Source organism: Podarcis gaigeae (genome assembly GCF_964106915.1).
Source record: "Podarcis gaigeae genome assembly, chromosome: 13".
NCBI classification, from domain to species: Eukaryota; Metazoa; Chordata; class Lepidosauria; order Squamata; family Lacertidae; genus Podarcis; species Podarcis gaigeae.
In genome coordinates, this window is record NC_139689.1 from 37,698,317 (window position 1) to 37,715,927 (window position 17,611).

Below are 17,611 nucleotides of genomic sequence, written 5' to 3' on the forward strand. Positions count from 1 at the left end.
AATGCAGGCTTTCGCTGAAGCTTGGAGAGCGAGAGGGGTCGGTGCGCACCGACCCCTCTCGCTCTCCAGGTTTCAGGAAGACATCCGCAGCCTAGGCACCCCTGCGGAAGTTCCGGCAGGGCGGTCTAGGCTGCGAATAGCAGCCTGCTTCCTGGAGCACCGGGTGCGCTGAAAGCAGAGCGCCCGGCGCTTTGGGAACACATCCGCAGCCTAGGCAGCCCTGCGGGACTTCCCCACAGGGCTCCCCACGCTGCGGGTAGCAGCCTGCCGCCCGGCGCGAGGAGCGCCCTGAAGCAGAGCGCCCCTCGCGCCGGGCAGACATCCGCAGCGTGGGGAGCCCTGCAGGAGTTCCCCGCAGGGCTCCCCACGCTGCAGATAGGAACCTGCCGCCCGGCGGGCGGGGCGCGCTGAAGCAGAGCGCCCCGAGCGCTGGGCACACATCGGCCAGCCCCACAAGCTCGGGGGACAGCAGGGAGGCGCAGCGCCGCCATCCCGCTGTTCCTCGACCTGGTTCGGTTTCCCCGACCTGGTTTTGGGGGGAAATAAAGGAAATTTCCCCCCCAAAAAAGCTTGGCGCGTCCTATGGGACGGAGCGTCCTATGGGACAAAAAATACAGTACACAGAACTCAGAGAGGTATGTGGGAGGGCCTTCAGTGTGGTTATTTCTGCCCTAGATGCCCTTGGGGGAGGTCTAGTAGGAGCCACCAGATGGACAAGTGGACAAAAAAGTCTAAACCGTCTGGCAAGAACTAAGCCACTTTTGCATCCAGGGGTTTCTAGAATTCCTCTCACACAAAAAGCAAACCTAGAGCTATCTGCCTCAGCCAGCAAACTTACAACACAACGCTATTTCACCTGTGGGGCAGCTCAGTCCACCTCCTGACCTAACACTTCAGGGCTACCACCTCCCCTGTGTCCACTCCAACTCATAGTGGTTTTGTGTTCCCCAATATGCTCACACATAACACCATTAGAAGAAAATAATGTGAAGGAGACAGGGTTTTACTACTACTACAAGCAGCAAAATATATGGAACACAGAAAATGAAAAGGAATAAAAGGCTCAGAAGGCCTAATGTGTGAAAGGCCATGTACTGAGGAACAGTAATATAAAACTAAAAATGTAAGAACAGTGCAGCCACATGTATGTGAATGTTTAGAAATAGCAACTACAACCATCATCCCTGACCACTGGTCTTGTTAGCTAGGGATGATGGGAGTTGTGGTCCCAAAACAGCTGGAGGGCCAAGTTTGGCCATCACTGATTTATAACATAGACTTAATAGTCACTATAATTTGCTACCTTCCACACATTCACATACCTGTGGTTTGTTAATTTTGGTTTTATTTTATATTTGTTAAACAGTGATCTATAATTGTATATGGACTAAGTATATTGTCCCCAGATTCTATTCGATAACATTGTATTTTGTAGAAGAAATAAAAAACAAAAACAGTGAGTTCTACTACAGTTAGAGAAGATATACGTGTTGGGGGGAGTGGGGAAGAAGAGTATGAGTGATCCTTTTCAATCCATTGCTATGTGCTCTGCTGAAATGTTTTAACAACCTTCACACTGCTGTCCAAAAGGGGGGGAAATGTAAAACTTCCCATGAATTTTCTAATAGTTTAGTTGCTTTTAGATAAGAGATTGCAACACTAAGAACAGGCACCACACAGCAGATTCAAGTACTGAGTCACTCCTCACTAGGCCTTGGGCTCTGGGCATCCGGGACAGAAACTTCTGGGTCACTTTGTTAAGCTATACAAAGCTCTCCTCTAAGAGAACATCTTGGCACTTAGCTGTGCATCCTTCATTCCCTGAAGCCACTACAATTGGGTACAGATGATGAAATCAAAACCTAGCCTCTCCAGGTGGCAGATTAAAACAGAAAGGGGGCACATCAGACTTCCTAGAGAAACACAGCACTCCCATCTAGATGAGACTACAAATTCAGAGAGCAGTTAACTGGCAACATGCAATCAAGCTGGCAGCCTCCTCGTCTCTCACATGGCATGAAGAGGAGAAAAAGAACCATTCCTTGATGGCCTCCCTCTCACAAGCTGCCTTGCAAAAAACTACACAGGCTTGTCTTCTAAAGTGCATTCCCCTGATCTTCTGACCTGAACACCCTGATCTAGTTATTTTAATTGCTATTTTAACAGGTTTTATTGTGCATTTTATTATGAATGTTTTCTTTAAAAAAAAAATTATATTAAGTTTCCATTTACCAAATTAAACATATCATACCAATTAGTCCAAATTGTATCAATACACATCATAAAGTCCAAATGTTTTCCAAATTAATTTTTTTTTGTGGGGTACCCATGCTTCGCGATCGTCAGGAGTCCAATCATCCATATTTCTGCTGCTTTCCTGTTTACAATGATGTTTTCAGTCCCATCTTCTCAACTCTTTGTCGTTACTCATTTTCCTTTTCAGTTACCTCCGAGTTCTCTCCACAAGTGGATTGAAAGAAACAGTCTTATTTATATCTCTGTGTGGGCTTATTATGAATGTTTTCAATGCTTTAATAAAATGGTTTTATTGCATATTTTGATTGTGTGCTGATATATTTTTATAACTGCTTAGAAACCATTTTAGCAAGTAAGTGGTATAAGAAACAACAACATTCCCACCTTAGAAGTCAGATTACCTGCCTCAGTACAAAAATGTGGCCTCAGCAAAGAGGATTTCTGACTAGAGGAACCCAGAGCAAGACCATTCCAAAAAGTACAGCTGCACAAAAAGTAACACCTCAAGAACTTCAGCATTAAAACACACACAAACTGCTGAAAGACCTCCTGATTGCAATCCACAATCAATAGCATTTAGGTAGAATGTCTGCTAAACATGGCACTGTGTGACCCTCTTTCAGATGACTTTGAGATCAAGGTTAAGATAAGAAAAACAGTGATTTTGGGGGAAGAAATCCAGTCAGGGATTGAAAATGACAAGGGAGAGATTAAGCAGCTGAAGAAAAACAACCTACCTAAGCCATTGTGGAACCCTATTTATTTAATTTAGCCTAATAAAGGGTCTGCCGTCCTTTTTGAAGCAGTAGATATGTTCTGAATTTTGAGGCAGTGCTGTGGACACTGGTCACAAAATGGCTGCCATGGGGATGTGGCATAACACAACTTAAGAGCAAAAGTCATATGTGTTTGATTACTCCACTGTCCCCAGAAAATATCATGATTGCTGTGGGAAGTCACCTATGTCCTGTTGGTCCTGACTGTGGGGATCATACATTACACAGATACACACAGTTGCCATCTAACAGGGAGCTTTCTTTAGTACAGTTGTACCTTGGAAGTTGAATGGAATCCATTCCGGAAGTCCGCTTGGCTTCTAAAATGTTTGGAAACCAAAGTGCAGCTTCTGATTAGCTGCAGGAAACTCCTGCAGCCAATTGGAAGCCGCGGAAGCCCTGCTGGATGTTCGGGTTCCAAAGAATGTTCGCAAACCGCAACACCCACTTCCAGGTTTGCGGCATTTGGGAGCCAAAACATCTGAGTACCAAGGCATTCAGGATCCAAGGTACGACTGTACAGTCAAACCTCGCTTGTCAAACCATTCTGGAAGCCCGTTCGGCTTCCGAAATGCTCGACAACCGAGGCATGGCTACAAATTGGTTGCAAGAGCTTCCTGCACTCAAGTGGAAGCTGCGTCGGACGTTTGGCTTCCGAAAAATGCTCGAAAACCAGAGCATTTACAGTGGTACCTCAGGTTAAGAACTTAATTCGCTCTGGAGGTCTGCTCTTAACCTGAAACTGTTCTTAACCTGAAGCACTGCTTTAGCTAATGGGGCCTCCCGCTGCTGCAGCACCGCCGGAGAACGATTTCTGTTCTCATCCTGAAGCAAAGTTCTTAACTCGAGGTAATATTTCGGGGTTAGCAGAGTCTGTAACCTGAAGCATATGTAACCCGAGGTATCACTGTACTTCCAGGTTTTCGGCGTTCGGGAGCTGAAATGTTCCAAAACAGAGCCGTTCAGGAACCGAGGTTTGACTGTATCAGGATACATGTTGACCACACACATGTATTTCTCTCTCATGCATTAACGCACTTCACATATGCACCTCTCCCTCTCTCTTCCAAGTGCCTCTCTCCCTCTCACAGACCATATACGGTATACCGCCTTCTCAGTTACTCATACAAACCACACAAGCCACACGAATCTCTTTCTTTGTCCATCTCTCTTAATCACACACCGTGCACCCCCTCTGAAAGGCCTTTTTACCAGTGAAGAAGTGCCTGCCATTTCAACCACCCCCCTCCAAAGCTATTCACATGACAACTGGTTGGCAATCACTGCCCTAATGGTTGACTGAACCCCAAGTTAGAGTAGCATTCGAATTCCCAAACACTGAGCAATCTAGACCAAAAAAAACAAAAACAAAAAAAAACCAGCATTAAAACAATTATAAAGAAGAAAGATGTATTTGTGTGCAGGTGTATCAAGAGAATCTAGTCTCATACCATCATATCTAAGCATCAAATTCTGTAGCCAGATCACATTAAAAGCTTCAACACAACATGTTTCCCCCCTCTTCAAGCTATCCAATGTTTCTTGTGGCTCATAACAATTCCTAGTCAAGTAGTGCATGGGACAGGATAAATTATCACACCCCTCAGAGGGAGAGATACCGATAATAAACTGTCACTATTAATTTTTAAAGCACCAAGCAGCATCCTCTAGTGGGACATTCCAGGATAACTGCTTTTCTTTTAGGCAGTTGTTGTCACCCACTCACAGAGAAGAAATGTTTCCCTCCTCTACCAAGTAGGTACTCTATGCACCCTGCCCACTCCTCCTCGACTAAAGGTCACTAAGCATACCATGCACCAGGGAACTAGGCTCACTATCCAGACAATTAGTTGACTGCCACCGACAGCAAGCACTGCTTTGTCATTTTCAGGTTTGGTTGAGATTCAAAGTATGCCTACAAATGGACATTTTGCTCTGCAGATTTACAAAGATGGCTTCAAAACTGATCCACAGAGAAAACCGTTTGCAGGCATGGTTTGAATTCAAACTGTATCTGCAAATGGGGCTCACTGTGAGCATTGACCAGTTGATCAATCAGCGTTTTCTGCTTTGCCAAGGAACCATCGGAAACTGAAAGTATGCTCTTGATAGTTCCTTTGTAGAAGCATACTTACCTGCCCCACACCTGACGTCACATATAACATCAGGTATGTGCAGTTTGGGGGAAACGGCTTCATGGGCCAAATTAGCACTGAGTCTAATTAGGCCGATGAGCTAAAGGTTCCTCACTGATGTTATACACAATGTACAACATCCCAGATTCTGTTCTTGCACTGGTAACCTTCTCTGGCATTTCTAGCAGGCAAAGAGCTTTCCAGTCATTTGCCCAGCCTTCCAACAAACCTGTGCAGCAGATTATTTGTCTACCCACTTACAGTGAAGAAACAGGCTAAAGGATGAGATGCATCCTGAGGTGCCATTATGATCATGATAGAGAGTGCTATGTGAAAAATAATTTGTGTCCTGTAGTCCTCAGAGTTGACTATGGCAGCCAGTACTTTGTTCAGGGTATGAAACTCACTGATTTCATCCCCCAATGCCACTTAATTTCTGGCCATATTTCTCCGCCTTCATCTTATCCTCATCTTGACTATAATATTCTAGAATGCTTGGCTTGTGTGCTACACCACAACTTATTTGCTCACCTAATTACTGCACACTTGCAGCCTGCACTTTTCACTGAGCAGCTTTATTGGGTACATTTTAATCTGCAACTCCTTCCATTTCTCCAGATTCCTCAGCTGCTGCTGCTGCTTCTTTTTTTTTGGTGCTTCAAATTCTTGCCCATCAATTATTGTATCATAAATATCATCTGTTTGTAGGGGGGGTGCTTGTCAGAGCTTGTTAATTTCATTTCAGCTTTGATAATTTCATTTCCTCAGGCAATATTTTAGTAGTTTTCCTTTCTGACAGCTAAGGAGAGAGTTCTATTTTTAAAAGAGGTTGAATATACACACATCCTCTTTGGGTGCTGTTTCCAGAAGACCACTGAGGAAAATACTGTAACTGACAGAATATAGCAGTAGGCAACATGTGAAGAAACTTTAATAGCCTTACTTGACTCTGAAGCTCGCTCTGCTGTTTAAGGCGCAGGTTTTCTGGAGTGTCTGCCACCATAGTGAAGGACTGCTTTGGGTAGTGTCTGCAAAGAGGGGGAAAAAAATAGGCTGTGTTAAAAAGGAATCATTCTTAATCTGGTTTGGCCAGATTAGATGAAACCAACACCAGCACAGTCTCTATACATATCATCTACCCCACCCCCCCGTTTGTGAACTATGATCTTCCTCCTAAACAGACCAATTGCGGATTTTACTCAGCTGTTCAAGGTGCCTCTGTCCACCTAATATAATGGATGCTGCTATACTGCAACTGTCTTTAGTACTGTGGAAGATTGATAGGAATAACGCAAAACCCTAAAGGAGAATTTTGACGTAGCGTCTGTGACATCACTGAATTGGCTCAGCTACAGTGTACCAAAATCCAGGGAGTAGGGAAGGAAGTAAGAGCAGATAAAATATATTCCTGCACAGATACCTTGTGAAAACTATACCCTTAGTTGGCAAGTATATCCAAATTTAGATACAATTATCCATTGCCTACCTTAAGAGGCAAGTGTAAAAGCAGCTGGGGGCAACTGAGACAAATCAGGCCAGTCAAAATTTGTCAAACAACGTGTAATGCTTCCCTAATCCCTGCTGTTTGGTAGCTAAGTTAAGCATTGGTCCATGAATTCAGAGGGGGCTCTATGTGCAAAACCACTGAAGATGTGCATAAGGCTAACCTAGTACAGTGGTGCCCCGCAAGACGAATGCCTCGCAAGACGGAAAACTCGCTAGACGAAAGGGTTTTCCGTTTTTTGAGCTGCTTCGCAAGACGAATTTCCCTATGGGCTTGCTTCGCAAGACGAAAACTTTTTTGAAGCTTTTCCAAAACTTCTTTTGCAGCCATTTGGTAAGTTAAGCTTTTAAAACTTTTTTTGGGGGGTTTGGATTTTGGGTTGGGGTGTTTGGAATTCAAGGACTTGATGTTGGGGAGGGGTTTGCAAGAATCTGGAAGCGTGTGTGTTTTTTTTCTGCATTTTTATGATTTTCTGTGACCATTGGGCCACTCTGCTTTTTTTTTAAAAAAAATCTGGATTTGAATTTCTGTGTGCTGGGTGGCTGGGGGAACAGTTGGGGAGGGGTTTACAAGAATCTGGAAGCTTGTTTTCCCCCCCTGCATTTTTATGATTTTCTGTGACCATTGGGCCACTCTGCTGTTTTTTTAAAAAAATCTGGATTTGAATTTCTGTGTGCTGGATGGCTGGGGGAACAGTTGGGGAGGGGTTTGCAAGAATCTGGAAGCTTGTGCTTTTTTCCCTGTATTTTTATGATTTTCTGTGACCATTGGGCCACTCTGTTTTTTTAAAAAAATTCGGGTTTGAATTTTGAAATGCTCTTTACAGTATGTGTGACTTTAAAGAGCACTTAATAAACTCTTGTTGTACCAAATTTGGCTTTGTTTGGACTTTTTTTGACCATAGGAACACATTAATTGATTTTCAATGCATTCCTATGGGATTTCGTGCTTCGCAAGATGAAAAATTCGCTAGATGAAAAAATTCGTGGAACGAATTAATTTCGTCTTGCGAGGCACCACTGTACAGTATCATGAATTTAGCTTCCATGAGCATAAAACTATCACGTGATTCTTCCTCCAGAAGAGCCAACAAATCAGAGAGCTCAACAGGGGACCTGTTTCACATAAATCTAAGGTGATTGGCGAATAAGGGATACATTTCAAACTTTAATTCATAAATTTCGCTTTCATAGCATTTCCCTCCTTATTAGCAGTGGGGCACACATTTGTGTCACTGTACTGTGAGGAACCTAGATTTTCTGGAACAACTTTTTATTGGATTTTATTTTAAAGGATCATAGGAATGATAAATAATACAAATGAATAGACCAAGTCTTCTCATGTTATCTGTATATCACAAAAATAGCACAATAAATTTGCAGTAATATCTACAATGTATGGTTCATTATTAGTGGTCAATGTATAGGTTCTTGGTTCATGAATTGATTAAACAAAATCAAAAGGGAAACAGGATACAACAGAGTTAACAGATAACATTCAACATTGCATAGCTAAATCAGGAGCCCTTGTGGTTGTGTTTTTCCTCTTACGTTACCAATGAAACAATATAAAGCATTGGTATTTTGATGAATGTGGGAAGGGGGTTCAAACAGAAGGTAATAATTTATGTTTAAGTTAAAATTTAGATAAACCAGACTAAGCCAAATGCTGATGGGTTGTTTATTTTCTGGAATACTGGGCTATGTTATGAAATTACACCATACAGTGTAAAGCCATTTTTCTTGATCTGCCCACAAGTCAACCGTAGTTTATTTGTTAATCTTTCAAGGAGGGCTGTTTCCCAAAATGCTTTGTATCAACTGTCTATCATTGTGCCAGAAAGGTGTTTCCAGTGTCTGGTTATGTTGTGTCTCACAGCTTTTAGTAACTGGCATGTTAATTCTTTATTATGTAAATCCAGATTGTTATCTTTATATATATTTAATAAAATTATTTCTGGTTTGACTTCTAATCGTTGTTTTCTTCTGGGGAACCTAGCTGTCTTATGCAGAACATTTAGCCATGATTGCAAAGTCAGCATCAGTCTGCTAAATATTCAGAAAGTAGAAGGATGTTACATGTGGGTATACAGTGGTTGTTTCTGCATACTTAATGCCCCACAACCTTGACTTAAATGAGCACACAACCGCAAAAAAAAAAAAAGAATAGCGAGATCTTGCAACTGCAATAATTTGGGGAAATTAATGGTTGTTATTTGGCCTACATCTACATAGTTGGACATTTTTTGTGCCTTCATTGCACAAAAATAAAGGTTCTCCAACCTAGAGGGCATTGTAGCCAATCAAAACCACTTAGAAGAATATGCCTGCAGAAATGCAGTTATTTGGTGCAGAATCTTTAGCTCAGGGCTCATTTTCTTTAAAAGCAAATTTCTAGCCCTTATGTGTAAAGTTTGAAAATGCGGCCAGTGATTTGTGAATTTATGATCACATGAACACGATTCCAGTTGCTAAGAAGTGGAGGTTTTAGCACCCTTCTTTACAGCTAGCAAAATAAAACAAGCAAGGATCTACAAATATTCACAATTCTTTTGCACCACAACATTTGGGTTACCTTGATGCAAAATTCAGCGGCATTTTAAAATGCAGTCTACATAGAATTGTTTGGCTCTGTGAATCTCATCTGTCCTTGGGCCACACTGATGAAACAGCCAATTGCTTTTCCCATCCCCTTCATGAACACTGCCAGTTTTGCTTTCTTGGCATATAAAGTTCCACTATATTCTTGTGACAAGAATTAGCCTCCGCTCATTGGATAAACTCCACTTTTAACACTCTGGATGAACCCATTAGAAGTTAAATACTCCAGGAGCAGAAAGCCACCTGCCCTTTCTGATTTCAAAGCACCCACTGTATTTTATTACATTCAAGTTTATGCACACGCAGACCTCTATACCACACCTTTGCAAAGCTGCAGAACATCACAGTATTATCCACCGATACCACACAAAGATAAGCCACTAGCCACAGCAAGGATGAAAAATAACCTGTGAGCACAATGTAGCAGAAACGCAGGAAATTCAGGGTTAAAAATAGAACCGACTACTCAGAAAGACCAATTAAGAATGAGTATATGTTTAACTGTGCTTACAAAATAAGCAAGCGGCAGGCAACTGCATGCTCAGTACCAGCATTCCCCTCCCCACAAGTTACGGGGTACAAAGTATACAATTCCAGGCCATGCTGTTATTTCTGGGAAGGAGAGGGGAATGGCCCCATCTTGTGCAATTTAAGGACATCAGCGGTAGATTACACTGGGTGACATGACACAGAAGGGACCACCTAGCTAAGGGTATTACATCCCACATATTAAAAAGTGAAGGAGGAAGAGAGAAAAGAAGTGAAATTGTGGCAGCTAAATGCTATTCAATAAGATCTATGGAGAGGTCTAATCCTAAAGGGAGAAAATAGGAAGAGGAACAGAAAACCACCCTTTTTTAAAAAAGTGGAAAATGTGCCTTAATTTAAGGGCTGTCTGACAATGCACCACAATTTTGAGTACTGGTGAAGCAGAAAGCAGCTTGCCTGCTTGAAGACCATCTCCTAGCCTGCAAACCTGACAAGACTAATGCATGAGCAAGAATTATGCAGTTCCTATGTTTGCCCTAAAATATAAACCCCCAAAATTCCCCTTAATCCCAATTCAGGTTAACCCGCTTAGAGCAGCGAGATATTCTGCGTACACACACAGTATCGTCACAGAACAGGAGGGATAGCTAGCTTGAGCCCACATAAGAGCATTAGACCTTGAAGATTTAGGTTTTAGTTCTTCAGCTACAGCCTTGTAGCAAACGACTCTCACTCAGTGCCCCAATATGTAGTATGGAACAGAAATAGTATTTCAAAGAATAATTGCCAATGAATGAAATTAAGATAGCATCTCAATACAGTATGTGGATTAGAGTTAGAGATGGTTTTCACTTTTCCTTTTCGATTAATGAGAGCATAAAAATGCTAAGTGATTTTGCAATTCTGAATCCCTTTCAAGGCAATCTTGTAATAACAGTGTAACGAGATTGCTAGGAACCCAAGCTGAAATCCCTGAAGAGCAGGATCATGTGGACAGAAGGCTGCCATTTTGAATCCTTGTCACTTCTCTGCTCCAATTAGCTTAGGGCCAAATTTGAAGTTAAACCTGCATCTGCTGCCAAAAACAGCCAGATGTCTAGCTCTCCCTTTTCGTGAATCTGCAGCAGAACTCTTCTATGTTGTAATGCTGCGTACTACCGCTAGGATTGGAGGTGGCATATGGGAGTGCTAGTTGCTGAGGAATGCAAGTAGAGAGAGTGCTCTTGCATTCATATCCTGCTTCAGATGTGACAGAGGGGAAGGTGGAAGCAAGACATCTGAATATTTTTTTTTAAATTGCCAGCAGTTAGAGCAACATGCAGGGTCTCTAGTACAGTATTAAGATTCTAAGTGGGAGGCTTGAGAAACTGCTCCTCTTGAACCAATTCCAAGCCTAAATCTGAACATGTGTCTTGACTGGGCCAGGTGGTATGATGCTGACTTTGAATAGTGTACTGCACCACAAACATCAACTCTGCAAGAAACAATCAAAGCTGTCACACACACCCATCTTCTGGCCATGTATATTTTAGGTTATATTTGGTTTATATTTCAGTTAGATAAAATTAAGGTAACCTTTTAGTCCCTGTCTAATTGGCAGTAGTTAATCCAAGTAGCTTTTCCTGGGAGCAGGCAGGGATATACATTTTGGGTGGTGCGGGCTCTTACATTAAAGCTTATGGCCACAGCTAGTCTATATATCAACATATTCTAACCTTGGTGCAAATGCATTTATAGGTTGAGAGAAGTCCTGATCATACACAGTGTATTTATAATTAACAAGTCTAAGTGGTGGATATGGTTAAAGTGTATTTTAATTTTTATATTCATCTGGTTATCCTCAATATGCATTTTTGTACTTTAAAATTAAATATTATTTGTGGGGTAGGTAGAAGGGTGGCTGCTGCAGTCTAGCTACCATTCATTGTTTGTTGAGTAGCAAGATACAGCAGAAGCCAGCAATAACAGAGTAAAAGGGACAAATAAGAGAGGAAATATAGGTTTCATCAGGACATTTTAACTGTCAGTATTTGCTGGTCAATGAGAAAAGATTCTATGGAAGGCAGCTACCAGATGTTCATTCAAACCTGTTTTGTTTTTTTTAAAAAAAACTTACCAAAGATACAGACTATAGACAGACACACTGGAACATTTATGGTTGTGCAGTAAGCTTTATGTTGCTGCTATGAAGAGCCAAATTTCTTAGCTTGCCATGGCAACCACTTCCAGTGCTTGTGTTCCAAAAGGGGGTTCCCAGTAGTGGCCACATGTTTTGGTGCTGAATAATTTTTTTAAAAAAAACAAACAAACAGGCAAACACACAAACTCCCTAAAGAGATCTGTTAGCATTCTAAAGAGATGTACAATTCAGTTCTGGGAGTTGGTACTTGAAATCCTAGTATCGCTGCCAATAATTGCAGTTCAAGAGTATTTGCAGTGTAATGCAAGGGAAAATCTCACAACCACAGACTTGGCTTATCAGAATCAGGAATTAAAACATTTATGTTTAAACTTAGTTTCCTATTCTCTAAATAACTTCTGCATCAAAAACACCCAGTTTCACCAGTATTTAATTGTTTCCTGTACATATCAGGTTGGCATAGGCCCATAAACTACTGAAGGAAACAATAAGGGTAAGGGTCTGATACTAGCTCACAGTTTAAAAAAATATTCTGAATGCTAAATGTTTCACATATTGCAGGGTTGTTTGGAATCACTACTTGAATCCACATGGCAGCGTAATGGATTTAACAGTGAACAGTCACTGTGGAAATTCATCCTTGCAGTAGGAACATTGTCAGTAGTTGACCTAACAGCTAGAGCAAGGGTCAGCCAACTTTTTCAGCAGGGGGCTGGTCCACTGTCCCTCAGACCTTGTGGGGGGGGCCAGACTATATTTTGAAGGGGGGGAACGAATTACTATGCCCCACAAATAACCCAGAGATGCATTTTAAATAAAAGAACACATTCTACTCATGTAAAAACACACTGATTCCCAGACCATCCGCAGGCTGGATTGAGAAGGCGATTGGGCTGGATCCGGCCCCTGGGCCTTAGTTTGTCTACCTATGAGCTAGACTAGAGCAAAGATACTTTCTTACTAAATGTAGCATGTCCACATAAATTTCAGTTTCTCAAAAGATACTTAAGTACTGGCGTTAGCAATGAATTTTTGGAATCAGGACCAGAAGACTAAATATTTGGGGGGAAACCCAAAACCAGCCACTTTCAGTAAGAGGCCCAAGTGAACAGCAGCAAGTTATATTGGCAGAACCTGTTGTTGAAATCTGCTATGTGGAAAATGTATATTGCTACCATAATTACTAAGCAAGAGACAGAAAATGAGTCCAAATGTAAAGGAGGAAAAGTTTGGATTCTCCTTCATAATATGAATAAGAGTGGCCATGTAACCCTTGAATAGCTAGCATAAATACAATTGCTTAGAATAAGGCAGAAGCAAATCTCATCTGCACAAGAACTCAAGACACAAGAACTGCAGTAAAAGCACTGCAGTTATTTTAAATGTTTTAATTAGCAAGTGACGTGATCTCCAATAACATAAGCCATTTTTGTGGATCCTACCTCTTAGTTCTACCAAACAAACGTGGCCTTCACTTCCATACTTAAGCCATTCCTAAAAAACGCAACACCCTCCCCTATCATCTGCTATCACTTAGCAAATGTCCACCTTCAGCCTTTGTAGATTCTACTTCTTGCTACCTCATAGCAAGGGGCGGGGGGAGGGGATTTGTATTGCTCACTTTCTATTGAGTAAGCTAGTTATGAAAGTATACCTACATTTTCCCCCACCACAAGATAAAGAGATGAAACTGACACACTTTTATAATGTATCAAAAGGTAGTAAAGAGAAATTTCCCAGTACAGTGGTACCTCGGGTTACATACGCTTCAGGTTACAGACTCCGCTAACCCAGAAATAGTGCTTCAGGTTAAGAACTTTACTTCAGGATGAGAACAGAAATTGTGCTCCAGCGGCAAGGCAGCAGCAGGAGGCCCCATTAGCTAAAGTGGTGGTTCAGGTTAAGAACAGTTTCAGGTTAAGAACGGACCTCCGGAACGAATTAAGTACTTAACCCGAGGTACCACTGTACTGTATTAATTCCCTAAGTCACAAACTGGCTTGCACACATTTCAGAACACTGAGGAGGAACTCTTTAATGGAGAAAATTAATCTGATAGCGTGCAAAATTTGGGGAAAATATGTTAAGCTGGGTAGAGGGGCTTAACAACAATGCAAAAAGTTCAAGGCCTTTTTTAAAAATGTGATGCACTTCAACCCTCATTACTAAAATGTATTTCCACATGAAACTTTAGAAAGCTTTTAGATAAAAAATTAAATATGAAAGTTCTTCCATTTCTACCTTTATCTTTACTGCAGGTGCATGTGATCAGTCTTAGCTCATATAATACTGTGCTACCAGCAACTCCTTTGTAAGTTCAAAAAAGCAACTAATAAGTCAAATAAATAATATCATCCATTGTCCTAAGTTCTTGAAGACAGGCTCCAAAGCAGGGGTTGAAAGAAAACAAAGTAACAGGTGGGAAGCATGCTGATTGCTGACCAAATACTTGACACCACACATCCTATAATACTTTGGAGATGTAGATATGACATTGGGTTGTATACTGGAAGATCTATATTTAAAAGGGAAAACAAAACTGGAAAATATGACAAGTTTTTTACAGTTACCTAGAAGCAGACACAATAGGTAAGTGACAGCTATTTAAAATCTTCCTACTCTACTGAAAGCAAATCATTAGCATGATGCATTGCAAAATGTGACATTTGTATGAAGGCTTGCAATTTCTGAGAAAAAGCTTTCAAGAACTGAAAAAGCAGGTTATGAGGTTGATTTGGAAGGGGGGTAGAATATAAATCCAATAAATAATACAGCAGATTAACTTGGAGCACAGATTCATGAATGGAGAGATTTCAAACAGTCACTCTTAAATAAACGTATGTGTTAAAACGCCATAGTTTTCCAGAAAGACCCGTATACAGCTCAGGAGCCAGCCTTTGACAACCTTAACATCCTGCAAGTTCCATATAATTCAATCATAGATTCTGATTCAGTTTGGGAATCATTCATTTCCTTCCTGAGTTAGAAATGAAAGTACAGTGGTGCCTCGCAAGACGAAATTAATTCGTTCCACAAGTTTTTTCGTCTTGCGAGTTTTTCGTCTTGTGAAGCACGGTTTCCCATAGGAATGCATTAAAAATCAATTAATGCGTTCCTATGGAAACCGCCTTCAGACCAGGTCCGGGACAGTCTGTCCCCTGACCTCTTCTGAAGGCTGAGGGGGAGGGACAAGGGCTTTTCTTCCCACCCCCAGCATTTTAAAAAACCCTGGACAGCATTTTAAAATGCTGGCGGGCGGCAGCAGCGAAGGCTTCGCTGCCGCCCGCCAGCATTTAAAAATCGCCCCGGGACAGCGGAGGACCTCTTCTGAAGGCTGGCGGGGGGCGAAAGTCTTTGCTCCCCTCCGCCTGCCTTCAAAAGCCGTCGGCTCTTAAAAGCCCCCGGGAAGGCAGGCAGGGGGGACAAAGACCTTTGTCCAGGACCTCTTCTGAAGGCTGGCGGGGGGCAAAAGTCTTTGCTCCCCCGTGCCTGCCTTCCCGGGAGAGCGGACAGCTTTTGAAGGCAGGCGGAGGGGAGCAAAGACTTTCCGCTCTCCCGGGAAGGCAGGCATGGGGGGAAGGTCCTGGACCTCTTCTGAAGGCTGGCGGGGGGCAAAAGTCCTTGCTCCCCCCTGCCTGCCTTCGCGGGAGAGCGGAGAAAAGCAGCGTGTTTCTCCGCTGTCCTGGACCTCTTCTGAAGGCGGGCGGGGGGCAAAAGTCTTTGCTCCCCTCCACCTGCCTTCAAAAGCCGTCCGCTCTCCCGAGAAGGCAGGCACGGGGGAGCAAAGACTTTTGCCCCCCGCCCGCCTTCAGAAGAGGTCCAGGACCTCTTTTGAAGGCGGGCGGGGGGCAAAGGTCTTTGCTCCCCTGTGCCTGCCTTCCCGGGAGAGCGGAAAGTCTTTGCTCCCCCCCTTCAAAAGCAGTCCGGGACAGAGGAGAAACACGCTGTGTTTCTCCGCTCTCCCGGGAAGGCAGGCAGGGGGGAGCAAAGACTTTTGCCCCCCGCCAGCCTTCAGAAGAGGTCCAGGACCTCTTCTGAAGGCGGGCGGGGGGCGAAAGTCTTTGCTCCCCCCCGCCTGCCTTCAAAAGCCGTCCGCTCTCCCGAGAAGGCAGGCACGGGGGAGCAAAGAGGTCCTGGACCTCTTCTGAATGCGTGCGGGGGGCGAAAGTCTTTGCTCCCCTCTGCCTGCCTTCAAAAGCTGTCCGGGACAGCGGAGAAACATGCTGCGTTTCTCCGCTCTCCTGGGAAGGCAGGCAGGGGGGAGCAAAGACTTTCACCCCCCGCCCGCCTTCAGAAGAGGTCCTGGACCTCTTCTGAAGGCCGGAGGGGGAGCAAAAGTCTTTGCTCCCCCCGTCTGCCTTCAAAAGCCGTCCAGGATAGCGGGAAGCGCTTCCCTGCTATCCCGGACTGCTTTTAAAATGCTGGCGGTGGGGAGCAAAGCCTTTCGGCCCCCGCCGGCCTTCCTGGACCTCTTCTGAAGGCCGGAGGGGGGGGAAGGCTTTGCTCCCCACCGCCAGCATTTAAAAGAGGTCCCCGGAGATTTCCCTATGGGCTTTCTTCTTGCAAAGCAAGCCCATAGGGAAATTCGTCTTGCGAAGTGCCTCAAAAAACGGAAAACCCTTTCGTCTTGCGGGTTTTTCGTCTTGCGAGGCATTCATCTTGCGGGGCACCACTGTATCCTTTATTCGCCACCAGCAACAGAACAATTCCCATATTGATTTCTAGTGAGAATCAATTTCAAGTCATATATGCTGTTTGTGACTAATCCAGGCTCATCCTTCACCTAAAGGAAAGGTTCAAGATGAGATGATACTCCCAAAATATCATTCCAAGAGGAAGACAATTTTATATATTTAAAGAATTTTCATCCCACTCTTTAGTCAAAAAAGCTCCCAGAGCAGCTTACAGTTTACTATAGAAAGTGCTTATCCTCAGGCTTACAATCTAAAATAAAAAATAATAAAAATTGACAGAAAAATAAAATGGATTGGGGGGGGGGCAAATCCATGTTCAAGTTCTTAGTTACAAGAAGAGTTCAAGAACAGAAGCCAAAAGCTGCTTGTCTCTTAGCTGTCCAGTGGACCCTCCAGATACAAACTTACCGTAATTTGTTCCAGGGGTCCGTACGTACCCTGAAAAGTCCACATCTAGAGGTGCCACTTCTGCGCATGTGTGCAGTGCGATATAGCGCTTCTGCGCATAGGGCGAAACCCAGAAGTTTGCTGCGTTCGCAACCCGAAAGTTACATTACCTGAAGGTAACGTAACCTGAGGGTCTACTGTACTGATAGAGTAGCTCTGCATCCCCTCTCTACTACAGTCTGATGTAATGGTTGCTGCCAAGCGATTCTCAGCCAAGCTAGTACAGAACTGAAGAGAAGATCACTTCTGGGATGATTTCTTCCAAATGACAGGGGCTAATTGAATAATAGTTATTCATTCATCAAGCAATAGCATTCATCAACATTAACACTCCAGCAGGACAACAGAGTAGTAAGATCTCCCCAGTACAGTGCCATTTTTAAGAGCAACAGGGATGCAAATAAAAAAGCTGCAATATTCAAATCAGAGAAATAGCACTAGACAGTTGAGGATTATAAAACAAATGCTTTGAACATGCCCCCAAAGAGAGCAAAGACCTAAAAGTGCTGATCTTACAGAGCACCACAACATTTGACTTCCTATGTGCAATTATAACTGCAAAACAGAGGG

At 43.1% G+C, this 17,611-nt stretch overlaps 1 protein-coding gene across 1 annotated transcript in view; it reads right to left on the reverse strand.

The window, feature by feature from the left end:
- LASP1 (LIM and SH3 protein 1) overlaps positions 1–17,611 on the reverse strand; it is a 50,980-nt gene that overhangs the window by 18,890 nt on the left and 14,479 nt on the right. The window contains exon 3 of the mRNA XM_083709883.1: positions 6,111–6,195. Within this exon, the coding sequence (XP_083566009.1) occupies positions 6,111–6,195 (85 nt within the window). The remainder of the gene's footprint in view (positions 1–6,110; positions 6,196–17,611) is intronic.